This window comes from Drosophila albomicans, chromosome 2R (assembly GCF_009650485.2).
Source record: "Drosophila albomicans strain 15112-1751.03 chromosome 2R, ASM965048v2, whole genome shotgun sequence".
NCBI lineage: Eukaryota > Metazoa > Arthropoda > Insecta > Diptera > Drosophilidae > Drosophila > Drosophila albomicans.
In genome coordinates, this window is record NC_047631.2 from 12170721 (window position 1) to 12198197 (window position 27477).

Genomic DNA, 27477 nt, shown 5'->3' on the forward strand with positions numbered 1-27477 from the left:
GTTTAAAAATCTTGAAAACTAATTACTTTCAGAATTCTATAGCTTATTTAAGGAAAATGACAACATCAACAATATTACTTAAATTTAAATTTCCCAATAAATAAAATATACTAATAAGTGTCGTAGCTGTGCTATAAAGATTATAACATTATAATATATTATTCTATCTTGAATATACCTCGTAAGTGCAAACAAATTAAATGAGTAATATTTTTTCTTTATTAGTACTTCGGCAGCGTATAAAAACTTGCTCATTAAAGTGACGAGTATAAAAGAATTCTGGTTTTTAGTTTTTTCTCTCATTTTTTTTTTGCTAGTTCTACTCGAACTGTGCTCGTCAGGACTTGAAGGGTTTTACCAGATGGCAAAAAGGGGAAACGAAGAGTGGGAGAGAGAGAGAGAGAGAGAGAAAGAGAGAGTGCATGTCATGTGAAGCATTTAAGTTGATTCTTAAGAGCCATACACAATCTGGTAGATGCTGGGCGACTTACGAGCACAGAGCTGCTCGCACACTTGCCCAGCTCAGTGTATTGCACTGCTGGAAAATGCTATTAATAGCAGATTGCTTCAACACACACACAAACATACATAGCGTAGAAGGGAGCACACATGGCAGTCACAAATTGAGTTTGACAGTAAATCCTTAAAGAGTGCCTCTGAACCTCTTCGCGAACCAGTTATGACAGCAGACAGAGCGCTTAGCTCCCAAGCTATACCTACGACTTATTTATATAGGTCGAAAGGAGCAGCATAGCAAATAGAGGCAGAGTTTCTTCTTCTGCTGAGACGAAGAAGAACTAAGTAAAAGACCATGTTGTGAGCTGATGTTTTCCGATGCTACGGCGGGCCAATTGATTGAAACTTTCGACTCTTTTATGGAGCAACAAGGCTAAGCTTTATAGCCCATCTGCTTGGTCATGGCCGAAAAGTTTTGGCCACAGTTTTGGTAATTGAAAAGGCTTTACTTCAACTTTACTCTCGAGTCTGCCTTCGACCTTAAATGAGCTGATTTGCATAGCCTTAAAGGGCGAAAGGGAAGTGGAAGTGGAAGTGTCAGCTATACGAGTTGCTGACATGACAAAGGAAATCAATTTCGGGTATTTCAGCTATGCGAACTTCAACGCAACACAAATAGTTGGCCAAAGAGTTTTTGCAGCAGTCGAAAGATCGGTTGGCCACATGAAAGTGTTTGTCTCCCTGGCTCGCAACTAGATAATTGAAACTGCAGATGGCTATAACTTTTGCCTTGCTGTTTGACTATTTGGCTGCATGGTTGGGTTCACTGTCAGGATGAACTGCTCTTTTCTACTCAGCTCAGTTCTGTTCCGTTCCGTTCTCTTCTGTTCTATTCTGGTGTGGTTTGGTTTGGTTTTGGTTTCGTTCGGTTGCGTTAGCGAGCGAGAGGCAGACAGTAAAAATTAACGACGCCATTTGGCTTGGCCAAAAGTTTGCGTTGCGGTTGGATGGCGCGCAGATAAAGCCAAAACAACAAAGTGGCCGACATGCGAGTGTATCTCGTTCATTCGTTCGTTCATTCGTTAGCCTGGCCAAAATCGATAAGCGCCTGGCCGATGGGTCACGTCAAAGCAAAGGCATATAAATCACAAAATCTTGTAACAGTGGACAGCGACAGCTCCTGAAGTTCTGCCGCTTAGGTGAGTCCTTGACCAATGGCGAGCACAGAAACCGCACAGCGACGGACGCGGCGGCGGCGGCGACTCGATATATTGGCTTTGCAAAATGAGTTTGAGTATGAGTAAGAGCGCGTGTGTGTGTTGTTGTCGATTGCAAAGGCAGCGTCAAGTTATCAAATGATTTATTTACGAGCCCGCCAGGCAAACAAACAAGCCACAATGCCGACAGTTTGGGCCGGGGCACGACAATTTGCAGCAACGACAAACGCGTGCCAAATAGTAACTAGAACACACACACAAACACAAGCGGAGAGAGAGAGAGAGAGAGAGGACGAGGAACACATAGACAAGTTCAAAATTGTTGAACCCAAGAACCTCTTGAGGCGAAGGTCTCCATGAGACACATTTGCACAAGCGGCCAGCGACAGAGTGACAAGAGAACAAGAATTATGGCCAAAGGGCGTACGCCCTGATAGTGGGCGTGCTGCACGTAACAGCCAGCTTTAAAATTGGCCCACACACACACACACACACACAGAGACAGATACAGACACACACCCACACAGTCGATTTGTTGTCATTGCAGGACAATAGAAATCGAAGTGAAATTGATATCCTTGCAAGTCAGCTAGCACTTCTTTCTCTCTGCTTCTCTGTTGGACTGTAAAATATTTATGAAATGAAATTTAATCATTTTAAAAGCCTATTCAAAATTGACACAACACAAACATTTGTTGATCAACGAAAGTGGAGCGTAAACCAACGCATTTAGGAAGGAAAGGAAGATGAGGGGAAAAGCATGAACAGAGGCAAGTGAGAATAGACTGCTTGCATTTTCCAATTTATTTGGCAACTGAGAATACCTTCAATTGGTCTAACAATGTGGTGTAAATTGAAGTGGCGCAAACGCCCTGTTGATTTCAGTTAGACTTAACACAATTACGTATACGCACCATTGGCGCTAAGTGGATTGTTTAATGCAGAGGATTGAAATCTAATACAGATTTTATTTATGGAATGATATTTTGTTAAATTTGCAAATGTCAAAGACATTACATTATAAAGCGCTTTCTAAGAAAATCAAATTACGTATACGCCCAGCTAACAGACTTATATGTTTTTGATGTCGAATGGAATTGAATTACGCAATTGTCTTTACGTCTTAAGGGTCAAGGTTACAAGTAAATTTAAATTCTTGATTTCTTTTGCTGAAATTTAATGAAATTTGCCTTCCTTTTAAACCCAATACTCTGTCGAATTGAAAAAAATTACGTATACGTGGTGTTTTATATAACGTCAACGCCAACGCCAGATTGCTATTTTTGGGTGAGTTTTTTATTTGGGCTTAACCAAATATAGGCTAAAAGCAAACAAAACAAATTAATAAAATAACAAATGCGCCGCGTTTATGAATACAAATTGAACCCTCTAGAAGTTGCTTTACATTCGCACGCCACTTGCCGCACATTAATTCATTTACCTGCCGCGCTCTTGCGGTCTCAAGAGCCTCAAATTGAAAAAGTAATTCAAAGCTCGACAGCGTTTTAAGCCACAAGCAACCGCGATGCCGCCACCCGCCATCCACCATCCGCAATCGCCATCGCCATCGTCAACGTCACCACCACCACTCCGACTTCACAGGCACAGGCAGAAATTCAACCATCGCCAATTGCCATATGCCAGAAGGCAGGCCGAGGATCGCATCTACCGCAATTTTGAGCAGAAACCACAGAAATTTATGTTTTTAGTACTTTGACTAAGGTGCGGAGAGACGAGGCGATGGAGTTGCATGAAGTTGAGTGCGCGCACATACAATAATTTTCAATTTAAAGGTAATTTTAACCCAGACCCACAGCCAGAGCAAAGCAAAGCAAAGCAACAACAGAGCTACGGGCACATGTGAGTCACAGGACACACAACACCAGCAGCAGTAGCAGCAGCAGTCAGGCCAAGAACCAGCAGCCTTTTTGGGCCATAATTTCACTTACAACAACTTTCAATAAGGCGACGCAGGCAATGGACTTGGGCAAAGGCAGCAACAGCAGCAGCAGCAGCATTTACAAAAACATATATACACAGATATACACTTACTAACACACATCATTTCTTGCTCGCAGCTAAAGTGGATTTAGCCATAAAATGGCAATGTGCCACAACGAGCAGGCAAACACACGGCACAATAACAACAACAAAGTTAAATGCAGTTGATGCTTTAGTTGTTACCTTTTTGTTGTGTTCCTTTGCGTGTGCTGAGTGTGTGTGTGCGTGTGTGTGTGTTTTGAAGTAGCCAGCCAAGGAGGAGAAGGCAAAAACGTTTGGTGTGGTTAGCCAATGGCGATGGCTTGACGTTGGTCGCTTGCTGCGCAGATTTCAAGTAACCGCAATTCATATTTCACATTGCTTATGACCATAAAAGGATACGGCAACGACGACGGCGGCAGCGGCGGCCAGGGACTAAATGGCCAGAATGGCATAAGAAAATTACGCAAAAAGGATGGCAGAAAGCGAAGCAAACTTGACTTCACTTGACTTTTGCAGCATTGAAGTTACGTATACGCCACGCTTGCCACGCGACTTACTGGCAAAAGGTGGTGCAAAGTGTTTGCAAAGTAATTTCCGTTTCCTGCTTAGCTTCAAGTGGCAGCCGAGCGAAATGCAAGCCGCACACACACAGTCTTAAGAGAACGACTGAATGAAAAAACGAGAGAGCTATTGCGATTGCTTACACGTGGACTGCTTGTTATGGCTGCGGCATTTTATTTGGTTGCCTGAAGGTATGGTGCCATTGGCTGCAAGTACAAAACAAGCGCGAAAACAGTTCAACGCATTCAATAACATGACGTATACTTAACATGTGTCACCCTCAGGATGACGACTCGTGACAATTGGGGCATCAAAGTGGACATTGTTAAACGCCAAGTCAAATCTCTAGTGTGTATACGCTGCATCTCAATCAGCTGACAAACAGTCGCTGAAGAAACCATTTAAATTGCAAAAAATTCACACATTTCACCACACAGAGTGAGAAAGAGAGATCCAAGTCAAAAGCAAATAGAAGTCTGTGTGAGAAACACACAAGGGAAATGCTGCGACTCACATAACGAATTATTTTTATGCGCTTCCCGTTCCTGGGCAGCATCAGCTTATACTGCGCATCAAATTGGCAAAATGCAGTCGAGCTTGAAGCAGAGCCACCAGAACCAGAACCACTGGGAACAGTGCTGACCATTCAGCCAAACGCTAAAAATATTTAAGCTGTTTTTTTATAGTTTTATTTTGAGTGTAAATTAAGAGCAAATATATTGTATGGCAACATTTTGCGCATAGTAAGTGCATAGTGTATACCTATAAATTAAAATGAATCTTCGGCCATATGATATCAAATATTTTCAAACATTATCGTAAATATATCTAAGTGTACCATAAAAGTTGGCAATCCTGCTCGTTAAACAGAAGGAAAAGAAGTAGAATAGGGACTGGGCGACTCACTACGCAAATATATACAGAATATAATTTCTGCATTTCAGCAAAGTCGATAAATCGTTTCGCGTTGCAATGTTTCTGTTTCTCTAGGGAATTGGCTGTTGAGCTAAATGGGAGAGAAGCGAAATATGAGGGAGTGAGGTATCTGTGTAGCAGCTGTTTCTGCAACGATTTAAGAAGTTTTTTTTTATGTGTATTTGTCCATTGAATGTTGTGTTTGTGTTTCGATGTGTCCATACGAATCGACAGAGCAAACAAACAGCAGTAGCAGCTAATCAAAACTTAATCAACAACATCAAAAAGTCGTTTGGCAAAAAAGTTCTCGACAAACTGCTGAGAGGAGCAAGCAGAAGGAGACGTCGGCCACCTGCTACAAGAGAAACGAGAGACACGACCCTCATCAGAGGCGAGATTTACATTATGGTCAAGTGTAAAAAAAAAAACAAAAAAATAAAAAAACGAACCAAACAAAAAGCAAAACAAAAACCCAAAAATAGTTGTTGATTTTCGTTGTTAGCCAGCAAACCACGCATAGAGTTAATTTGATTATATATGCCGGAACAAAAGTAATCATAATAATCCAAAAATAATAATGGGGGCAAAAACGGCAAACAAACATGAAAGCAAACAAAAAACCATTAACTCATAACTATTAACAACTACAGCAGTACGAACACAGCAGCAACAGCAAACAACATCAGGGACAACAATAAGCGCCAACAACTCGTAAACAACAACGAAACTTATAATGGACACATGTACATGGCAGACACACGCACACACTTACGCACTACAAAACCGCATTACACACACACATGCATATACTATATAGAGTCGCTTACGGCCACAGGCTCATTATCCTTTTTAATAAAGCTTATCAATGGCAGAACATGCGAGCTGCCAGCAACAGCAGCAGCAGCCCAAGCAGCTGCCGCCGGGCAACGAGTTATCCTGCGAGCCTGACCTGCTCTCTCCCTCTCTCCACCCTCCCCTTGACACTAGTGACAAGACAACGAACACACAACTACAGCGACGATGACAACGACAGCGATAACAACAGCAACAACAACAACAACGACGACAACAACGATGAGAACGACAAACAGTAAATTCAAAGGTAATTTATTATAGCGACACCTGTAATTACCATGAGCCATAAAATAATACACACACTCAGTCACACATACTGAGAGAGAGAGAGAAGTGTACATAATGTGCCTGCATACATGCTTATTTATTTATGCTGTCCTTACACTCAGTGTATATCCTGTTTCGCCTATTGTGTTGTTCTTGTTGAGATTCATTTGGTTTCCTTCTCCTTTGGGTTCCCCCCTTCACAACTTCACACACATGGATTGGTCCATAGTTTGCTGGCGCCACTCGCTGGCATCGAGAGAGATTGAGACAGCTTTGTAGCACCTTTTCCCCACTTAATCAGCCATATATCACGCACACACAGCAATACAGACAGATCAACAATACATCTATATAAATAAACTAGTTGGTGTTGCCGGCAGAGTTATCAGGCACATAACACGCTGTATTCTTTGGTAGTTGAGCACTGATTAGTCACAAATAGTTAATGAGAAAAAACTTACATGTATATTTTCATTCAATGCTTATAAGGAATTTCATTGAGCTTAAAATGTGTCAAATTTAAAACAATAATAAAAAAAATAATAGTTACAGTGCTTATCACTGTTTTTTTTAACTAATTTTGAGTTAATACAGAATTATTCTCTAAAGAGAAAGAATATATTTTATGTTGCTTAAAAGTCACTGAAATTTACAACATAATAATTTAATAAAGTGACGTATTGTCATTTAAGTATTGTGAAAAATAGGGACGGTTTATTTTTTTCTTTTGATTATATTCTTTTTTTAATGGCAAAAAACTTTTCTTTAACCCGTTTTAAATTCAATTGGGTCGAAAAAATGTATTTGAGTTTATTTTAAAAACAGTTTTTATCTCGTCTTAAATAAATATACATATTTTCTTAACAAATTTAAATAAAATTTGTCAATGCAATTTACGTAACTCAGGCTATAAATTCACTAACTCAAAAATTCGCGTTGAAGCAAGCTTAAAAAATATATTACTTGCCATTTCCATTTATTTAAAATTAAATTTTAAATGAAATGGAGAAGACTTTCAGTGCTCGACATGTGTCAACTTGGCAAAAAATAAATAAATAAAAATCAGAAGACTCTAAACAAAATTTGCTCAAAAGCTGGGCTAAATGAATTTTCTTGATACTCTTAGCATCCTTTCGTCTAACCGTCTAGTCATTTCATAAGCTTAGAGCCCGGATAGCAACCAAAGCCATTTAATTTATTATGTAGAGTCTCATTTACGAGCTGTAGATACATTTCATTTTATGTGAAAGCGAAAACGCACATTTGAATATATAGTATATAGCATTTAGTTGCTTAGTTAATTCCGTCTTAAAGTGAGTAAAGGATATCTGCTAGTCGTTTTAGTTTAGTTCATTTAGTTTATTTTTTACAACTTTGCAAATTGTATAGCATACTTAAAAGGGCCAGCAAAACTGTCTAAATGAAATTGCCACCTTTAATTGTTTGGGCCAAACTTTGCGGAGTGGCGCATTTTAGTTGTTGTTTTTGTGACTGACAACACATCCACATAGAAAGTTCTATGACTTTGTTTTTTTTTTCTTCTTCTTTTTGCTGTGGGTTTGTTTTTGCCCCCGACAGCACTTTTAATCTTGTTGGGTCACAAACACACGCACACAGAGGAGAGCTCAGAGAGAGAAGTGTCGCTTAGATATTTTATATTTATGTTCATGTAGTTGCTGTACGTCCGTTGCTATAACTGACTGACTGTAACCTCATCCCAGTCAACCCCCTCCTCTACCGACTGCCAACCACCAAACCACCTATCCACCATCCGGGTTCGTGACTAGTAGGTATTTTGTGGTCGCCAGAGCGGCATGAAACAACTGCAAACAACTACAGATACAGCTACAACTACAAATACAACTACAACTACAATAACAATAACTGGTTGGTTGGCACAGCTAAACACACAACACTTTCTTTCACACAATACGTTTATCCTTGCAACGTGACGTTACTTTGCTTTTGCTTCAGTCACCATATCCCTTGCCTTTCCTCTTCATTCCTTTCCAATCCCCGGCGTTGATTGATGTGCTTTTGCTGCTGCTTTGGCTTGACGCGGTTTCTAGTTTTATTGCTCGTTGCTTTATTGTTTCATTTTGCATACTCTGTAGTCATATAATGTTGTCAACCGGGTAGCATCAGTTGTGCTCTGCAATATAGCATATAATATTTCCAGGGTAGCTGTGCGTGAATCATCATTCATTCATTATCCTTCCGTATGGAGCTGTATTTTATGGTCTGGTTGCTGAATCCTGCGTATTCTACGTGTTGTGCTCTTTCGGTGCTATTTGTGCAGTTTGTTGTCGTATTTGTTGTGCTTCCCGTTGTAATCGCATATGTCAAAATTATGCTCTTTCACTTTGAAATGACAAGCCACAGGATGTCTCCGTGTCACGCTGACATCGCATGTCCTGCGGATATGTGAGTTGGATTCACCTGTGAAATGCTCTTAAATTTTCAATTGATATTCCAAATTTAAGGCAAGTGACACAGATTTAGTGTCGTTCACATTTGTAGCATTTGCATGGCAGAGTGTGATAGAGGGAGATGTTCGCCTGTCTGGGGCAGACACAGATCCTGCTGTCGGATGTATGTGTATGTATGCTATATACATGCATGCATATCTTTTTAATTACACTAAAACGTGCCGCTGCCCACTGAATCCCAGACTGGAAGCCCGAGTCTCGAATGGAGGTCACTTGGGCTAACGAACGCCGTACTCAGCCGCCGTATGCCATAGAGCCATTCGTCACACAGACACAACACACACATACACATACATCCACGCACATGTCTGTAAAAACTAGTGACACACTAATCCGATTAGTTGGGCTGACATTTTCTGCTGGCAAAGTGCAGCGCCGCTTCCAAACAGCGACCCTTGTTAGGAGTTACACCTAAGCCCCTGCCATGCCCCTGCTTCTGGTTCTACTTCTCGTTTTCTATTCATTCATTTTATTCAAATGTGACAAGCCCAAAAAATAGCCCTACGGCAGATACAAAATGTTCGCCACGGCAAAAATGCAATAATTAAAAAAACAAAAGAAACAACAGCAAACAAAATGAAATAGACAAAAAGCTGAAGCAACATTCAAATAAATTAAACGGACTGAAGCGTACAATTTGCCAGTCGAGTTGAGTCCCAGGGAAGCCTGTTGAAATGCCAGAGGAAAAGGATATAAAGTATACGTTGAATACGAGTCACTCTACTTTATGTTATTGTAAGGCAACTTAGAAGTGAACTAAAGAATGATATTGCATTGCTATTAATGTTGATATACTAATATTTCAGAGTGATAAGTTTAGATAATATTTATTTATACTTTTAGTCTTTTTGATTGGTTTTCTTTTCGATAATAAGAGCCATAGCAATTATTTAAGTATTCAACTTTATATGGACTCACAATATTTATTGAAGTGTTCATAAATAAAAATGTTTAAAACTTAGTGAACATTTATCTAATGAAATATACATGTTCTCGTAAAAATCATCTTTGAGGTAAACAACTTTTATGGCCGCTGGTCAAGATTCCAAACCATATTGCGTTTTCCTTTATAAGCCGATTTTACAACTTATTTGGGATACCCGTTGCTTTCGTGAATATAATAAACTTTTAATGGGCTTTTGCGTCAGTTTCACAAATTTGTAGATATTTGAGAGGCACTTGCATATTTCTTTGAGTTCTTAATGGTCAGCAGGAAAGAGAGAAACTAAATAGAATGGGATGCGGCATCCTTAATGAGAAGCACCTGCAATTGCATGCCACATGCATTCAGAATGACTTATAGTATAGAAGAGCACTGTTGACGTGATGCTTGCTTTTATTAGCGCATTTAAAATGTAATTCTTGCCACTCGAATGAGTCGCTGACTGAGGACTTTGCAAGTCTTTGCCATCGTTTCGGCATTTTTATCACATAATATTTTATTTTAACGGCAATAAAGCGTTATTTAATGAGCCCATAAAACGAAAATACATTAAGGCGCTGGGCCGAACAACAAAGACGAAAACGAGGACGAGGACGAAAGCAAAGTGGAAGTGGAAGCCAAAGCTGAAGCCTACACCTGCCAGAAGACTGCCATCTGTCAGCGTAGCTCATTTTGGATGCCAAATTAAATGTGCTCAAGCTGCCGAGATTTGCTTCTAGTTGAGTTGGTGTTGCTATTGTTGTGGCAGGCTTAGCGCTTGTGGCATTTATAAGGCGCATCAAGTTTTCGCTACGTTTCTTCGTTTTTCAACATTTGCCGCCTGTCGAGCATATTACACATACGCCCCATATTTCTCAGACAGACATTTACTCCTCTCCACGCTTCTCACTCACTCTTTTCCTCGAGTCATGACTATTTATTCGCTGTCTTTTCTACATGGCATGACATTGACTTTTATTTAAATGATTTCCACTGCGAATGCCTTTGCTTTTTTGAAGGGTGGGACGGACGGGTTGCCAAGAGCTGCCTGCCGGACTGCCTAGCTAGCGCTCCTTTGCTTGCTTTATCCAAGCCGAGCTATGGAATCCTTGAATGGCAATAGACTATGGCAGCTGCTGTTGTTCTATTATTTTCCTCGTCGCTTCGCTTGTCCCTCCCTTCTTACTCTTTACTCTTCTGTGTCTTTCTACTTGCCACTGGCTCAGGCTTTTGGCCTTTTTCTCTAGCTACTCTGGCAACGACGCCTGGCAGCCATTGTTGCTGTTGCTGTTGCTATTGCCCTTTTGCTGCATGCAACTTGTAATAAATATTGCAGCAGCTCTTCGCTTCGCGTCGAATGCTATAAATATTTGTTAGCCGTTTACTTTGCTATTGCCGATTTGTGATATTTGCTGGAAAATATTATCATAGTGCAAGCGCATTTGCATTTGTCAATGCTTTCTACACAACAGTACAGATGTCCAATGGATACATTCTGGGGGCAATGAAGTGAGACAGTTGCCATTTATCCTCGCTGCGAGGGTAGTTTGTGTAAAGTGCATTGCAATTAAGCTCGTAGATAAAGTAGAAGGAATTTTAGATGCAAGACTTGTTACAAATTGAAATTTGAAATTCAAACTTTAAGAATTATTGCAATTAGAAAATGCCTGAGATGAAAGCAATTGTAGTGCATGCTTAAACCTTTATATATTTTCTAAGTCCTATGCCTTTTTTGTGAAATTTACCTTAAATTTACATAGTTACTCCTCTCAACTTAAGTCACCTTCTTGCCGCCCTCGCATAGCTGACGCCTTCAAGTGGTCTGTGGATGTTGGCAGCGTCAAATTGGTCGCATTCGCCATTGGCAGCCCTTAAGTAATGAATTCATATTAATTACTTTCGATAAGGGCCAATGATACATAAACACACAACACACGCGCAGGACACATTGCTGCTGGCACGATAGCTATGCCAATATATACGGTTATAAATATTGCGAGCGAATGCAAAATCGATTGCAATTGCAACATTTTCCGCACACAAGCACATAAATGAGGCAGCTCTGGGCTGGCGTGTATGCCATTAGATGTATGTAATGAGATTGTGTGTGAATGTGTGTGTGTGTGTGTGTGTCAGCTGCACAGGCAATTCGAACGCAAGCCCCAAATAAGTTTTTAATTAACCTAAATTTCGAATACTAATAAAATGGCACAATGGACAGGAAGCCTAAATAATTTACCAACAACACACAAATACAACTGCCAAATGCAAGCAGCTCCGTCCTGCTCTACATCTAGCTCTCCCACTCGCACTCGGTGTTTGTCTAATGGCTACACGAGTGTATTGTTATTATGCAATTACACATGTGCAGAAGAGCACGCACACTGAGGCAGCCAAAAGTTAATGCACTGCATGATTATTAAAATATTTTCAATGCTCTCCCTTCCTCTCGCTCTCTCGCACGCACACACACACACACGCAGAACAGTGACAAGTGGGCGTTGCCACACCCACTTATAAGTGTTTACACTGCGTATAACAAAGCATGTGCAAACAACACCTAAAACCCCGGACAGTGCCCAGCGTGTGTGCGTTCAGCTGAAAGCGCAAACCCTAGGCCAATGATTCCTTCCCCGTTCTCCTCCCTCGAAACTGAGAGTTAAATAAACAAATATTTGCACATAGGCTCAGGGCATATTTGCGGCGGGGGAGGAAGCGTCGATCAGCTGACCGTTTGCAGCAACAACAACAATAACATCAACAACAAATTTTGCAAATATGTTAGGCCAAAAGCCGCTTAACTCGAAAAGTTGTTGGCCCCGGCTCAAAAGCCCTAAGCAAATCAACGCCCAAGCGCATCAATCAGCAATACAACAATGCTCTCAACAATTAACTAAAAACCACACACACACATAAGCACTCACTTGTGCTATATTCTATTAGCCAAGTGGGGAATGTGTCGACCATTTAGACAATAGTCAAGAAGCAGAGAGCAAAAGGGGAATGTAATAATCCCGAGCTTGGCTATTGTTGTCTTTATCGTGCGTGCTGGCCTTTGGCGCCCGTTTCGAAAGACATAAACAATTTAAAATGTCATATATTGCGTATACGCGACGTAAATTAAAAGCGAAGGTGGGGAGCGAGATTATTTAAGCGCCCAAGAAGACGTCGCGTCGCGTCTCGTCGCGTGGCAGAAAAACCCCAAAAACCCGAATAAGCCAAAGCCGAAAAAAGCAAACGAAACGCAACGAAACCAAAACCAGAAAGCAAGTCGAGCGCACAGCCAAACAGGCAAAACGGCTTCAACAACAAGAACAGCCAGGGATGAGAATGTGGAGCGGAAGTGAAGGCACACACAAAACGCAAAGCTCAAAAGAAACAAGCCATAAAGAAGGTAGCTCACACATACATCCGCACACACATACACTGCGCACACACGCACACACAGTTATGTTTACGAGCGCTAAGAGCGACGTATACGTAACGTTGTTTTTACGGCACCCACGACTCCTTTTGCCTCCTGCCAGTGAGCGCACATATAAATGACATGTGGTGTGTGGTGAGAGATGGGGATTGAGCGTGAGAACGGTGATGGGGGGAGGGAGGAGCGAGGGGGGTTACTATGTTAGTGGCCAAGTAATTAAGCAAAGTACAATTTGGTGCCATTAAGTAATTTCACTTCATTCATTGACTCCATGACTTTGGCTATGGCTGCGAGCTGCGAACTGCAGACTGACTCACCGTCTGTCTTCCCATCTCTCAGTCTGTCCTTTATGCCAGAGTCCTCTTAGTCCAGTTGTTGCTTATTTATCGCTTGGCAAATGGACTTTTGCTGACCAACAACGCAGTACCCGGCACCCATTTCACCCTCTAGCGCTCCCTATGCTCCGTCCGTCTGTCTGTCTGTTCCTGTGGCTGCCCACTCGGCGTATGTGTGATGTGCATAAACTCATTTGCGTTGAAGCTATTTAAAAAGGATTTCAGTGTACGCCCCGCTACCTCGGTTGTGTCTGCTCGCTTATTTAGTTTACTTTTGCATACGCTTCTCTCTTTCACTCTCTCTTTTTTTCGCCTCTTTTGTGCCACACAATTACTCACACAGAAGTTGCAGCAGGTGAATGCAGGTTCCTGTTCCCAAATGCTAACCGTAAAGTGAGCTATATCTGCAGTTGGAATCTTGGTTGTATCTCGCCTCAGTTAAGTAAGTAAATTTCAGTGTTTTGCTCGCTGCACAGTTTAAAGTCAAGCCTCAAGAGTTCGACAGAAAAGTGCACTTAAAAGAGCAGACTCCTTCATCGAATTCGCTATCATTTGAGAACCCCAAAAATATTCCTAATATTTAGCTAGTGCAACTCTTCGCTTAAACATCAACATTCATTTGAATTTAGTACACAAATTTCTGACTTGTTAGCCGAGCTATTGAAGAATGATCACAATAGCTTGGTCAGAGAACTTTTCCAGAGTGCCATCTTTGGGCTAACGCCTGTTGGCCCGGTTCTTTTATATTGTTTCCTGTAATTTCCTGCAGGAGTTGAGTGGCAAAGCGAGTCGAGCTGAGCACTTAAGGGTCACTCCCTTAGCATTGTTGTGATTTCAATTCAGCATAAAGGGACAAAAGCACAGCAACGGCAGCAGCTAAGAAAAGAAGACAACAAACTGAAATCAAAACAATAAATGCAACAGCAACAGCAAATGTGACACTCTCGACACCGAAACGAAAAAGCAACAGCAAACCCAAAGGAACTTCGTTTGGCTTTTCCGATTCCTGGTAGCCACTCCAAAGCCACACACAGTTGACCAAATGCCATGCCCAGAGGCCCCAGGAATGCCCGAGAAAAAACCCCTCATCCACTTCACTTTCACCCGCCCGCTGACCAGTGAAAAACCGAAATACACACAAAACTGTGACCAGTTCCATTGGCCACAATACAGACACAGACAGTTGGCCAAAAACTGGCAACTTTTGCGAAAATTTGCTGCACATGAGACTTGAACCAAGCTACCCTGTGTCGTGATAGATGGCAAGTGAGGTAGCATCTACAAAACATGAAAGTACTCCTTGATTTTAATTGTATTTTCGAGAAATAAATGAAGCTACATAATGCAGAATACTCGCAGTTGTCAAACAAAACAAAAATATTATTAGATTGCCTTTCACCCAGCCAAAGACTCAAGCTTTTGTCACAACAATCTAGTTGAGGACAATGCAGACTTGTTGAGCCTGCAAATGCATGTTGATTAGTATTTGATTGGGCCTACAAATTTTCTGTCAAGCTCAGAAGAGACACAGAGCATGGAAGAGGGAGGACAAGTCTTGATAAGCGTATAAATAATTTAAATTTATGACCTGAACGCTTAGACTGAGCTGCTGCTGAGGCATAAAATAGTAATTTATGAATAAAATTGAGAGCGTAAATAAATCAAATGTTTTGCAGTAAATGCAAAAATTAATTTTATTAATATTGCAGCATTTGCTGACCAAAGGGCAAAGGTCAGCACAAAAATGGGAAATCAAATCAAAACAAAATGAAATGCAATGATATGAAAATTGAACGTGCCACATGCAACGTGTAACGTACAGCTGCTTGCAATAACAAAATTCAATTTGAAATCGAAATTGAATATATAGTATTTACATACAGATATTATATTATATTATATATATGTATACATATATAGCACAGACTTTGCAGATATGTGTGTGGCAGGTCGATGAATAATGTTACAACTTTCTGGCTGATACTGAGGACTTAAGGGGCTGGCCACTGCGATTTCAAGTGCTACAACAAGATGTCGCAGTTACTACAACAACAACAACAATAACAACAACAACGATGCAAGGCAAACACATTTAAAATGTTTTTCAATAAAACTTTTTCCTACTGCAATTGTTTTTCGCTAACGGCAGCTGTACGCTTGCCCTGCCCTGCATGTGTGTGTAGCTTAGCGTGTATCATGGCAACCAGCTCTGGACTTAAGTACGAGTGTGTGTTGCACGGTGTCTGTTCAATTGTTTTCGAGTTGAGGGGCAATTTATCACAGCTTACAACGCGGCTGCTTACAATGCATTTGCTGTAGCCTCAAGTCGAACACAAGTGCATAATCCTTTTAAATACAGCACAACATCGTGTCCTTGCCTCGTCCTGCTGCCAACTTACGTTTCGAGTGCACGATTGCCTCTCGCACTGTCTTGTCCAAGTGCTTGTCCTTGCCATGTCTTGCCTTGTCCTCTGCCAGCCAACCACCCAAGTTTCCTACTCTAGCGTATAGTAGATATATGTATGCTTTTGGTGGTAGGAGGTGGAGCTGCTCGTTGGCAATCAGTGCCACTATTTTAAGTTGAGGCAATCAATTGAAATGAACATTTAATTAGCTAAATAAATAGCCAACCCCATTTCGTAAGCTGCTGTACTTCCATTTAAAACATTTTACGCAAAAAGACATAAATAATTTTATGACAAGACGCAACAAAGCTGAACTAACGGGCCACAGCCCAGGCGCATTAAAGAACAACAATACCATCAAAGGAACAATGACAAATGTGAGCGAGGGGGCGGCTAATAAAAAGCAGTTAAGTGTCAAATGCGAAACAAAACTGCGAACGTTTAAAAATTGACAATGGCTGTGCCAAGCGATAAGTAATTAAGGGACGACCAGAGAGGATCCTGCTGCAAGGATATTGTCAGCTAACAAGTAACCAATGAACGCTACTCCATTTGTGCGGCAAATGAAAACTCATAAAATATGAACAAGGATAACGGCCACAAAGTAGAGCTGGCTAAAGTTAAAGGCGCGCACATAAAATGCAGAGCTAAAGGAGCAGGACACGTCATCCAATGCCAAGTCGACTTTAGCTAAATAAAACATAAAAACTATGTGACAAAATGACACAGCGAGTGGGAGAGAGTTTGTAGAGAGATGGGAGGTAAAGATAGAGACACTAAGACAGAAGTCCACACACTAAAAATGTCGGGAAAATAAAAATCATAAAAATAACGACAACAACTAAATGTGACACAAAAATGCATATAAAAATTGTGCTAAACGAGCCAGCAACAACAGCAACAACAACGACAATAAGTACCGCTCGAAAAGCCAAAAGAGAAGACGCGCAAATGAAAGCACGATGAGCAAAAAAGAAATGAAAACAAATACAGTCAAGGAGTTGAGTAGTTCTGCCTTCAGCCCAAGGCAACTTTTAAACAGACTGCGAAAGCAGGTGGAAAGATGAGGTAAACTAGGTGAACGCGCTGTCGTTCTGTGCCGAAAACTATACTACACATGTCCTTAGTTGTCCTGCTGCGTGTGTGTTTACGGTCTGACTTTTATGTGCTCTGCGGCCATTTGCAGTTCGTAGTTAGATGGCTGCTGCTGTTGCTGCTTCTGCTGATGTCCTTATCAGCACATGAACTCGCTCACTGCATTGTAGTAAACTAAAAGCAGCAGCCATAAAATATTATTTTATAACTTGTCTTTGATAATAAAAGGTGATTTCGATATTGGAAATCAAATTTGTTTTTCCTTGTTGCCTGATAACTCAATTCCCTCTTTCGCTCTCTGATCAAAGTCAATTCTCTCTGCCAACTTATTCATGTAAGCAGAAGGTGGCCAGGTTGGAAATTTTCTATTTGCCAGTGTAAATTGCAAATATTTGCCAGGACCTCTGACTAGCCAGCTCTTTAAATTGTGAAGTGACCCATTTAGGCACTAAACACAGCCACTTCATCTAACATTGTTCTCGCATCGCTGCGGCGACTGCACGGTACGATACGGCGTATGCGTAATTTTTAATTGTTCCAAGTTTCCAATCAACATGAAACTGCACTTGCTTTCATTCGTGTTTCCTGTCACACACACATACAAGCAAATAAATCTATTGTTTTCACTTCAATTTTCTTTGCATTTCCGAATTTTTTTGCAATCATTTTGCTGTTTGCAGCCGTTGCCAGCCAAATAAAATGTGCATAAAAATCCATTATTTTGGCAAACACAACAGAGGAACACACTCTCACACTCTCCCACTCCCACGCTTATAGTCATGTTCGGGCGGGATACTCAATAAAGCGATGATGACTCCTCCCGCCTTCCAGCTAACAATGGCAGCGGCTGTTTGGCCAGTTTTGATGCTAGCTTTGCAGCACGAAGGGGGATGGAGGGGGAGGGAGAATGGTGGCTGGAAAAAAGGCTACAAACAACTTTTTTGTGTGCGCACAAAATAAATATAAGAGCGTTGAAACGAAAACATTTTGCAACAATATAAAAATTGCAAACGAAACGAACAGTAGAAGAAAAAAAATACACGCAGAGGAGCAACAAAGGGGAGTCTCATGGGGGCAAACGCAACTGCTGCTGTTGTTGCCACGACCTTTGATAGGGGCAGCTATGCTACTCTGCTACTGTGCCTCATCCACACTCTCTCCTCTCCTGTCCTTTTCTACCGCTCTTTGTGTTTATTGGCAACAGTGTTGCTATTTGTGTAAACGACTCGTAAAATTTTATATTGCTGCAGCCCTTTCTTCTTCCTCGTTTTTTAGCTTTCTTCTGTCAGGGCGACACATGTTGTGGCAAGAGTAGGCGTGGTCGGGGCAAGGCGTTGAGACTGAATTGAGTTGCAAGCCAACATTGTTGAAATGAAGCCAACTTTTACATTTTACCTTGCATTATTATCAGTGGCATGTAATTTCAAGCCATGCAGCAGGCATTACTGCTGCAGCTGGCACACGCAATGAGCACACTGCCACACTTGGTGGCATGTTTTGCCTCACGAAATTGTTTTGTTGTCAATTTAGTTAAATTGACATCTCTTTTGCGTCTTCGCTCGCAATTCGCATGACAGTTGTTGCAAACACCACATAGAACTCGCATATTGATTACATTTCACTTCCCGCCGCGCTTGTCACTGTCAGCGGCACTTTAGAAATACACACACGCACACACACACACACACACACAAATTGTTACATGCAACACACACGTTGCTTTCAGAACTCTCTGATGACTGCAAATGGCTTTTTGCCATGTGTAACAAGTGTCATTGCATCGAAAATTCATTAGTTGCCAGTTAAAAAAAACGAAAATTTGCATTTTCCGCACATTTTATGAAATTTACGTATGCATACCTAGCAATATTTTTGTGCAGGGTTTAATGAAATTGATGGAAAGTCAAATATTTATAATGATTACATGAATAAAATAAATATTTTATCTAGCAGTAGTGACATTCTAGAAGACTTTTACTTATCCACAATCTAACAACATATGAGTATATTGTTTTGCATCCATATTATAGGGAGAGAAGGAGTTAGTTTTTTTTTTTTTTGTTATTGAAAAGTATTATTTTGTATTTTTTTTATCTGTTTCTTTTTAAATTATCTTTTTTTATTATTGGATTTAAAGTGTTTTTTCTTTATTTCATCATTTGTTGTGCACTCCCTTTAAATACATTTTATCTTGCATTCGTATGTATATGATTATTTGTGATGAAGTGCAGCTGACATTTAAAAATATGCAGATCAGCTGAAAGGTAGCTGCTGTAATAAAGAGTGACAGTTTGTCGCAGCGCTTGAAATTGCAAATACGCAACTGTCAGAAGTACCAAAAAAAAAAAAAAAATACAAAAATAAAACCACATGTATGTTTTATAGAGAGCAATGGACGACAAGCAAGTATCTTATAATTTAAAATCTATATTGACTCTTTCAAAAAAATCTATTTTGATAAATAAACATTTTTTATGCTTTTTTAAGGCAGATTCTATTAAGTAGAGCAAATATAAAATATACATACAAGCTGCTGAAAAGCAGTGATTTTTTTTACAGGATATTTTAAAATATATCAACAAATGGTTAAAAAAAAGAGAACTGCATGAAATACTTACGAATATTTATTGAGCATATATTTTTCAGTGCAGTTCATTGAACTTATGAGTTTCATGTGTATGCATCAGTTGTCAAATATTTTCCTATCGCTGATGACCCCGATTAAAAGTGAACAAACTTTCGGAGCTGGACTCTCCTGGTGACACTTTAAAGTTTCAATTTGCGCAGTTCTCGTAACTCACTTGTCAATAGACGCAGTTGCTGTCCAAATAGTCAAATATGTTGCCACTGCAGCTGGTGGCAAACAAACCGACTGTCAGAGCAAAACATGCGATCCTGCTGCATGCCACCTGATGAGAGGCGACGAGCGACGCCAGTTGGCCTAATTCGTTTTGGGGGGTTTGTGTGGGTGGTATGTGAATTTCAATTTAGAAACAAATTTGTTTAATTCAATATAACGTTGATTAAATGTCAGAGCAAGCTAATGAGAAAACAATGTCGAAGAGGGCAAATGAATTAAATTAAAACATTTGCCAGCTGCACTCACGAGGTCAGACACATCATAGAGTTAGCATACCTGGCATAACTGCTAATTGCCGCTTGCATGTGAGTAGTTGCTCTGTGTTGTGGCATAGTTTTAAGGGCTTCTATACAAAATTAATTACCTAAAATATCATGAATTTCTCGCTGTAAATTATATTAATTTCAAAGTTCATGAAGGCTTACGTTAAGCCTCAATTTCCCCAACCCTGACTCACTTTTGGGCTAAAGCAAAACATCACGAACTGCAACCACAACAAATGCTAAAACTTTCATATCTAGTTGCTGCCGTTCCGATTTTATACACTGTCTTTGAGTACATCGATTGTATTATGAGCATTGTAGTTCACATTCAATTCAATTTATATTCATTTTGTCCAATTTTATACTCTTCAAATGTATTATAAACATTGTTTCCAATATGCATTAGACTATTTTAATTTAATCTGTCCTGATTTTTTACTCTTCCAATGCAATTCTTCACATTGTAGTTTTGTTTGCAATTTATTTGTAACTATTTTATTTCATTTGTTAGTAAATAAAAATTTAATTTAATTTTTTCCATGCTTTAATACTCTATAATCATATCACAAACATCTATGGTTAGTTATTGTATTTCTTATTGGTTTTTGTGGATTAACTGCAATATCAAAAAGAGTGTTTCGCCTGCGGCATTTGGCATTTAAATATTCTTTCCTGTTGTTATGTCTGTTGTTTTCGACTGTATTTTTTTCCTCTACTTTTGAAACAGAACATGTGTGTGTGTCTGTTGAGTTGTGCTATATGTTTGTGTGGTGTGTCTTTCTGTGTCAAGCTTATCTTTGTGGCTCAGCGGTGGCAGACGAGACACGCGGACGTACAAAACCACAAAGAAAGTCAAAAATGCACAAAATACAGCTATGGTTGAATATACAATATGTGTGTGTGTGTGTTGGAGTGTGAGTGTGGATGTGTGTGCGGGAAGTCTGCTTGGCACAACAATTTCCGACAACGGATTTTTTTTGTGAGGGGCTAAAAACGAAAGTAAAACTTTTCGGTGTGTGGCTTTAATAAATATTTATATTTTATGCGGCGCCAAAAAGTATGCAACAATTTTCATTTTGGGATTGCCTTTGGCCCCAAATCCGGCTCATTGCATGTGTTTAGCTGTTCAGGGTGTGAATAGATAAAAATTAATATCGCGATCCGCCATAAATGTTGTCAAAGGTCACACACACACATACACCCACACACACCCCCGCGCATTTCCGCCCACTGCCAATTAGGGCAAAAGGCTAACGATATGCTTGTGCACGTAGACTGTGAGTCAAAAGCGCGTAATTAAAATTTAATTTAGGCACAAAATTGGACTATGAAATTCCAATAATAACATAACCAAAAGAGCGCAGGGCACGCGAAGCAGCGAGAAAAATCAAATAAAAGCTAAGTAAATTAGTTAAATTTAATGTGAAAATCCTTTGATTAAACGCAGTCAAGTATCTGTAGTAGCTAAAATAAGATGGAAACAACAGACAGCGAATAGTGAGAAAGGGTCGACGGGAAGGGTCTGGGGCTGAGAGTAGAGCAGCGCATTTTTAAGAAGAATAAACCGTTTTGGTCCCCCGCGCTTGAATAAATAACAAGGCCACACGCGCACTCGCTGCTGCCATGAAAACAAACACAAGACAAACATGGCGACACATGCTGCCAGCTTCCTTCAAGCCCTCTCTACCACTTTCCTCTTTCTCTTCGGGCGCATGCCGAAGGATATGCAAGAGTTCCCGGCGGTGCGCCTTTGGCACGTTGGCATAAATTGTCAAAACGAAGACAACGGATTACGCTGCGAGCATGTTTTGTGTGCTTAGCTGTGTGTTGAGGCACACACACACACCCAAGCGCATGCATCTACTCACATATAAACCAATTAATTTTGGAAGAGTTGGTAGAACTATCACTGTAAATGATGTTTTAATTTTAGATTTAAGTATATAGTACAAAATAATAGATCATTATTATGCAGTTGCAAAATTAACAAGTAAGAAAGCTACAATCGAGTGTGCTCAACTGTAAGACGCACGCTACCCATTAAAAAAAAAAAAACAAAACAGTACGGTATTAATTTTAAATATACCATATTTTAATAACGTAAAACTACTAATAATATACTGAAGGCTATATTTGATACTTTAATGTAGTAATAGAGTGCAAAATATACCAGATTTTTTGCCAAAGCAACTAGGACCCATAGCAAGTAGGGTTTTTTGCCATACGAAAATATTTCTTATATATATAACTAAAATTTTCATCCGATCGCAACCAAATTTTTAGGAATCGTAAAAACTATAGCCTGTGTTAAAAATTGAAACTCTAGTCTTAAAATTTTTTTTTTAGTGAACGAGTCTTATAAGCTGATAAGATATTATTTTTAAATTAAACGCAAATAGTTGCTTAAATTCGTAATTTCTTAAATCTTTCAGTCGTTACCACTTTTCAATAATGTTACTTTATATTATGCACAGTTTGCACTGCGACTGAAAGTAATCTATGCTGTAGTTGCCCTAGAAAATGAACTCTTTGCGGTCTCGCTGGCAATGGGCAGTGGCACCACCCACCTGAGGCAGTAACCAGCTACAATTTATTTATACGCATTTAAAACTGATTTATGTGTGGCAAAAGCCGACAGCTCAGCGTACAGCGTACACTCAACGTACTCAGCAGTTGCAGCAGCGTGAGTTGCATCTTTAATTTAGTTGCAGCCACACGCCCCAAACTAACCTCGCAAGTTGCCACCCTCCTTGTCGATGCACATGCCCCAACGTTTACCGCAAATGCGTCTTCAATGCATTTTCTCACTTGGTGGAGAAGAGAGCTCAGCTCGGAAGGGGAAGCCAACGCATCAGCTGGCCATGCCACGATTAATGTGGCATGTGGCAAATGAATTTCTTTAACTGCAACTGCTTTTACTTCTAGCGACTGGCAACTGGTTGCTCTTGCTGCTGCTTCTGCTCTGCCACTCACTCTCTTTAATGCTTAATGAATTCCCTGCTTAAGCATGCACTCGTTGTGAAGGCTTACAGCATCCTTAAATCAGTTGGGCGTACTGAAACTTTATTGCCGGATTGAACTTATGTAAGCACTCCACATACCCTGCAATCGCTTGATATTAAGAGTAATTAATTGATTAAACACTTCTATAACTATTTTCAATTGTTTGCTTGAAGCTAATGCATCTTAAATTAAATATATATTCCAAAATATAAAAACTTCCTTAAGCCCTGTTTGCAGAGCATCAAAAAGTCACACAGCTCATACTTATTGCCTTTTTTTATCCATATGGCTGCCAAGCAACCGATCGAAGCGTCGCACACTCTCACACCCCAAAAACTCTGTTATCGCATTAACAATTTCCTACTAATTTCGGCAGTCAGTACACAGACACCCACACTAACTCACACACACACACAGATACATGAAGTTGGAAATATAATTAAATTGCGTGCAAAACTAACGGCGTCTCTGGCGCAAGTTCCTGCGGCGGCCGGATATGTGTAAGCTGTTGGGCAGACGCTGGAGCTACCTATACGTAATAACGAATAATTTCATTAAAAACGAGCTTGGCCACGCCTCCAGCAGCAGCAACAACAACAACAACAAGAACAAGGAGCCATAAACTAGGCAACGAGGCATAAAAATCCAACTCAAGCCGAATAATTCCCACTTGTATTTAAGTAATTATGCAGGCGAATCCCCCAAACAGTGGCAACAACAACATCTAGCACAGATTTATATGTGGGTCTATGTGTCCCATGATGTATTCGATATGTGTGTGTGTGTGTCTCCAGCTGTGGAAAAAGAAAGCTGCAATCAAATGTGCGTTTTACTTTGCGATGAGTCGAGGAATTTCTCCACGAATAGATTCGCTTTACTTCTATAACAGCATATTACACCGTCTAAGCCGATTTGCAAACACTTGAGTGTGTGTAGGCATTCGGCAGAGTTTGAGAGCAGCGTGAATAAATCTCATAGGGGAATGGCGCCAAAATGGGATTTGTTGCCATGGTGATAACATGTTGTGCGATAGACTCCGACTATTGATAGGAAGCAAGCAGTCAATTAATGCTAAACTGATTCAATAGAGATTTAGAGGTAAATTCAATAGTTTGAAAGTTGTCTTTAACTGTGAACAATGCGATTTAATATCTATCAAATTGTAAACAAATATTTGGCCATTAATGTCAAATGAAATGAAAAGACACATCTTGATAAGCTTTGCATGAGCGTCAAGTGACAATTGATAATTGACAGTTAAACTGTTGCGAAAGGCTAGCGCTTAACGTGTTTGCACACTCCATCAGCATAAATCACTCATACGTCACGTTAAACACGCTCAAAGTCCAAAATGACGGGCGTTTACCAACCAACAACTGGCGCGGCAGTCGCGCCAGACATGGCCATAAATTAATTAAAGCAGTTGGACAAAGCCGGACTCCCTCTCCCAAGGCTCTGCTGTGACCCCAAGGCCGATTTTCCCCACTGAGAACAGACGTGGGCGGCAGCTCGTGTAAGCTGCAATTAAACTGTAAACGCGAAAAGCGAACATTGGCAATGGCAATGGCAACGGCAACGGCAGCAGCAGCAGCAACGGCATTGGCAACACCGCAGAGCAAATTACAACCATTTACAATTAATTTGAACAACACTTGCCATGCAAATTGCGTGCCATGGCTCATAATTTCGACCCGACACACACACACACACACACTCACAGAGTGAGTGAAAAAAGGAGACTGAGCCGAAGTCAAAGTCGCTATTAAAAAAGGCCAACGTGCAAACACTCAATTAGCATATCAATAAATCAAGAAAAAGTGTTGTTGCTCCCCAGAAGGAAGAAGCCCTTTCCATTGATGGAGCGCAGTCCTTAATGTTGCCCCGTTACTGTTGCTGTTGCTTCTGGTAATCAAAATTTAGTTAACAACGCCAAACAATTTATTAACTTGGCCACTTGACTGCTCCAATGGGTGGACGAACGACTCTTGACTCTCTGCTGGCTTATGACCTTGAAGGGGTCTCTCCCGTCGTATACGTGTTGTTTGCGTGCCAGCATTATTAATCAGGCGCAAGGCTCATTGAAGGTCCTGCCTGCACTTCGTCTGCTTCCCAAGTGTTTGTTTGATCGAAACACTCATAAATTACCTTGCGCGTCTATTTGTGAATAGTTCAATTTATTTTTGTTTCTGCTGCCAATTAAAATGTTCCCCTCTCCAGACTACAAACTGTCTCCCTGTCTGTCCATTAAGCAGTCGAATGGAAATGCCACGTACGCTAATTGGCCACTCTGATGATTTCATTTATTTTAATTGGCCCAAAAGTCAAATGAAAAGTGCGTGCAGTAGCCATGAAATGTGCCTCATTTGCTGTCATGTTCGATTAATTCAATTAAACATCAAAAATTGTTTCACCAGTCTCGAGTTGAACATGCTGCAATCACTTTCAGTCACTCTGCTAACACTTGTGAGTAAATTAGCTAATTATAAAAGGATATTCATGAATAGCATTTCAGATTTATTCTCAGTTATTACTTTGTTTGTTCGCCAATTGCGAGCGGGACTGTAAAAAGATGCGACTCAAGGCCACAGTAAGCAAAATGTCAACTCAAAAGAGACAGCAAAAACTTGAAAGTACATTTTTATACCCGCTACCCATAGGGTAGAAGGGTATTATAACTTTGTGCCGGCAGGAAATGTATGTAACAGGTAGAAGGAGGCATCTCCGACCCTATAAAGTATATATATTCTTGCTCAGCGTCAACAGCCGAGACGATATAGCCATGTCCGTCTGTCCGTCTGTGTGTCTGTGTGTCTGTGTGTCTGTCCGTCTGTCCGTCCGTCCGTATGAACACCTAGATCTCAGAGACTATAAGAGATAGAGCTATCATTTTTTTTCGACAGCATTTGTTATGTTTGCACGCAGATCAAATTTGTTTCAAATTTTTGCCACGCCCACTTCCGCCCCCGAAAATCAAAAAAATCGAATAACAAGTGTAATTTTAAAGCTAGAGCTACGAATTTTGGTATATACAATAATTACTGTAGTAGTTATGATTCCTGAAAATTTGATTGCGATCAGACAAAAATTGTGGAAGTTATTAAAGAAATACTTTTGTATGGGCAAAAACGCCTACTTACTAGGGGTCTGAGTTGCTTTGGCCGACAATCTGGCACATTGTGCCGTTTATGGTATATTTTGAATGGTGTACTATATCGATATACCAAACCTACCATTTGGTATATTTTTTTAGTATTTTTTGGTATTTTCGGTATATTTTGAAAATGATACCGCAATATTTTGCCTTTATTAAAAATGGTTAGCGGGTATCTCACAGTCGAGCACACTCGACTGTAGCTTTCTTACTTGTTTGAACAGAGTTTGGCTGTCAGTTGCTGTCGTCTCACATTTCCCAGTCTCGACAAAGGCTATGCAGAATGTCGCAAAAGTCTGAATTTGCCCAAAAAATCGTCGCTTCACATTTGTCGAGCATTATGCCATCAATATGGTGAGCGCTTCACTTCAAAGTAATTAGGAAATTGAAATTTGTTACTTACTGCTCTTAGTGCGTAGAGGAATGCAACTACATCAGCTCTGGCTACACTGAAATCGATCCGCCTTTTCATCTGGACATTGGCAACGTCAGGCTCAACTTGGAGAACACAATGCCGTCGCCACAAGCGATATCCGTGCCCTTTTTGGTCGATGCCTTTACCAAATGCAGCGTATTTCGTGAGCGAACTTTCGATTGGCAGAATAGCGCGAAATGAATGTGAAAAGCGTTAAAGCCGCATGCCTATTTTTGCAGGAGCACAGCATGGCAAGCTCTTTAAGATGCAGCTGCCGGATATTGAATTCATCACGGATGACTGTAACTCCTTTGCCCTGGACGTGACCATCTGTGTGCGCATCCACGCAATGCAGAAATGCCCCAAGGAGTTCTACAAGCACGACAGCAGCGACTGCCAAATGGCAAAAGAGTATTTCACGCACTGCGTGGACGATATTGAAGCGAATATATCGTACTGAGGAAGGAGTGTGGGAGATGGTTGGGTAAGGGAGGGGAAGCGGAGTTAAATTGGGTTGTGGCAAGGTGCATACACGAATACACGAATTGCACAAGCGTGAGCGCGAACTCACCTCAAAGGATATTTGTGAGTTGAGTCGAGAGCAGCCAAAAGGCGATACGTGTAAATGAAATGTCTAAAAGTTCATAAAGTTCTGCATGCATATAAATTCGTTGCACTGGCGCAAAAAACAGCAACGTGGGCGTGGCCCTGTAAGGGGGAGTTGGTATGTGTGTGTGTGTGTGAGAGAGAGCACTCAAAATAAAAGAAAAAGTCATAAAAGTCATAGATGAAATATGGCAATTTGACTTTACTCTACGTCTACGTCTATCTCTGTGTGTGTGGGTTAGTTTGCTTCTCTGT

At 40.5% G+C, this 27477-nt stretch overlaps 2 protein-coding genes across 5 annotated transcripts in view; both read left to right on the forward strand.

Moving 5' to 3' along the window:
• Window positions 1–27477, forward strand: part of LOC117574839 (hemicentin-2) — a 137859-nt gene that overhangs the window by 53419 nt on the left and 56963 nt on the right. The window lies entirely within an intron of this gene.
• Window positions 3199–27076, forward strand: LOC117574842 (uncharacterized). The gene is given in 5 exon segments (XM_052008140.1): window positions 3199–3381; window positions 26426–26506; window positions 26508–26555; window positions 26614–26779; window positions 26856–27076. Coding segments are annotated over 5 exon segments (699 nt in total).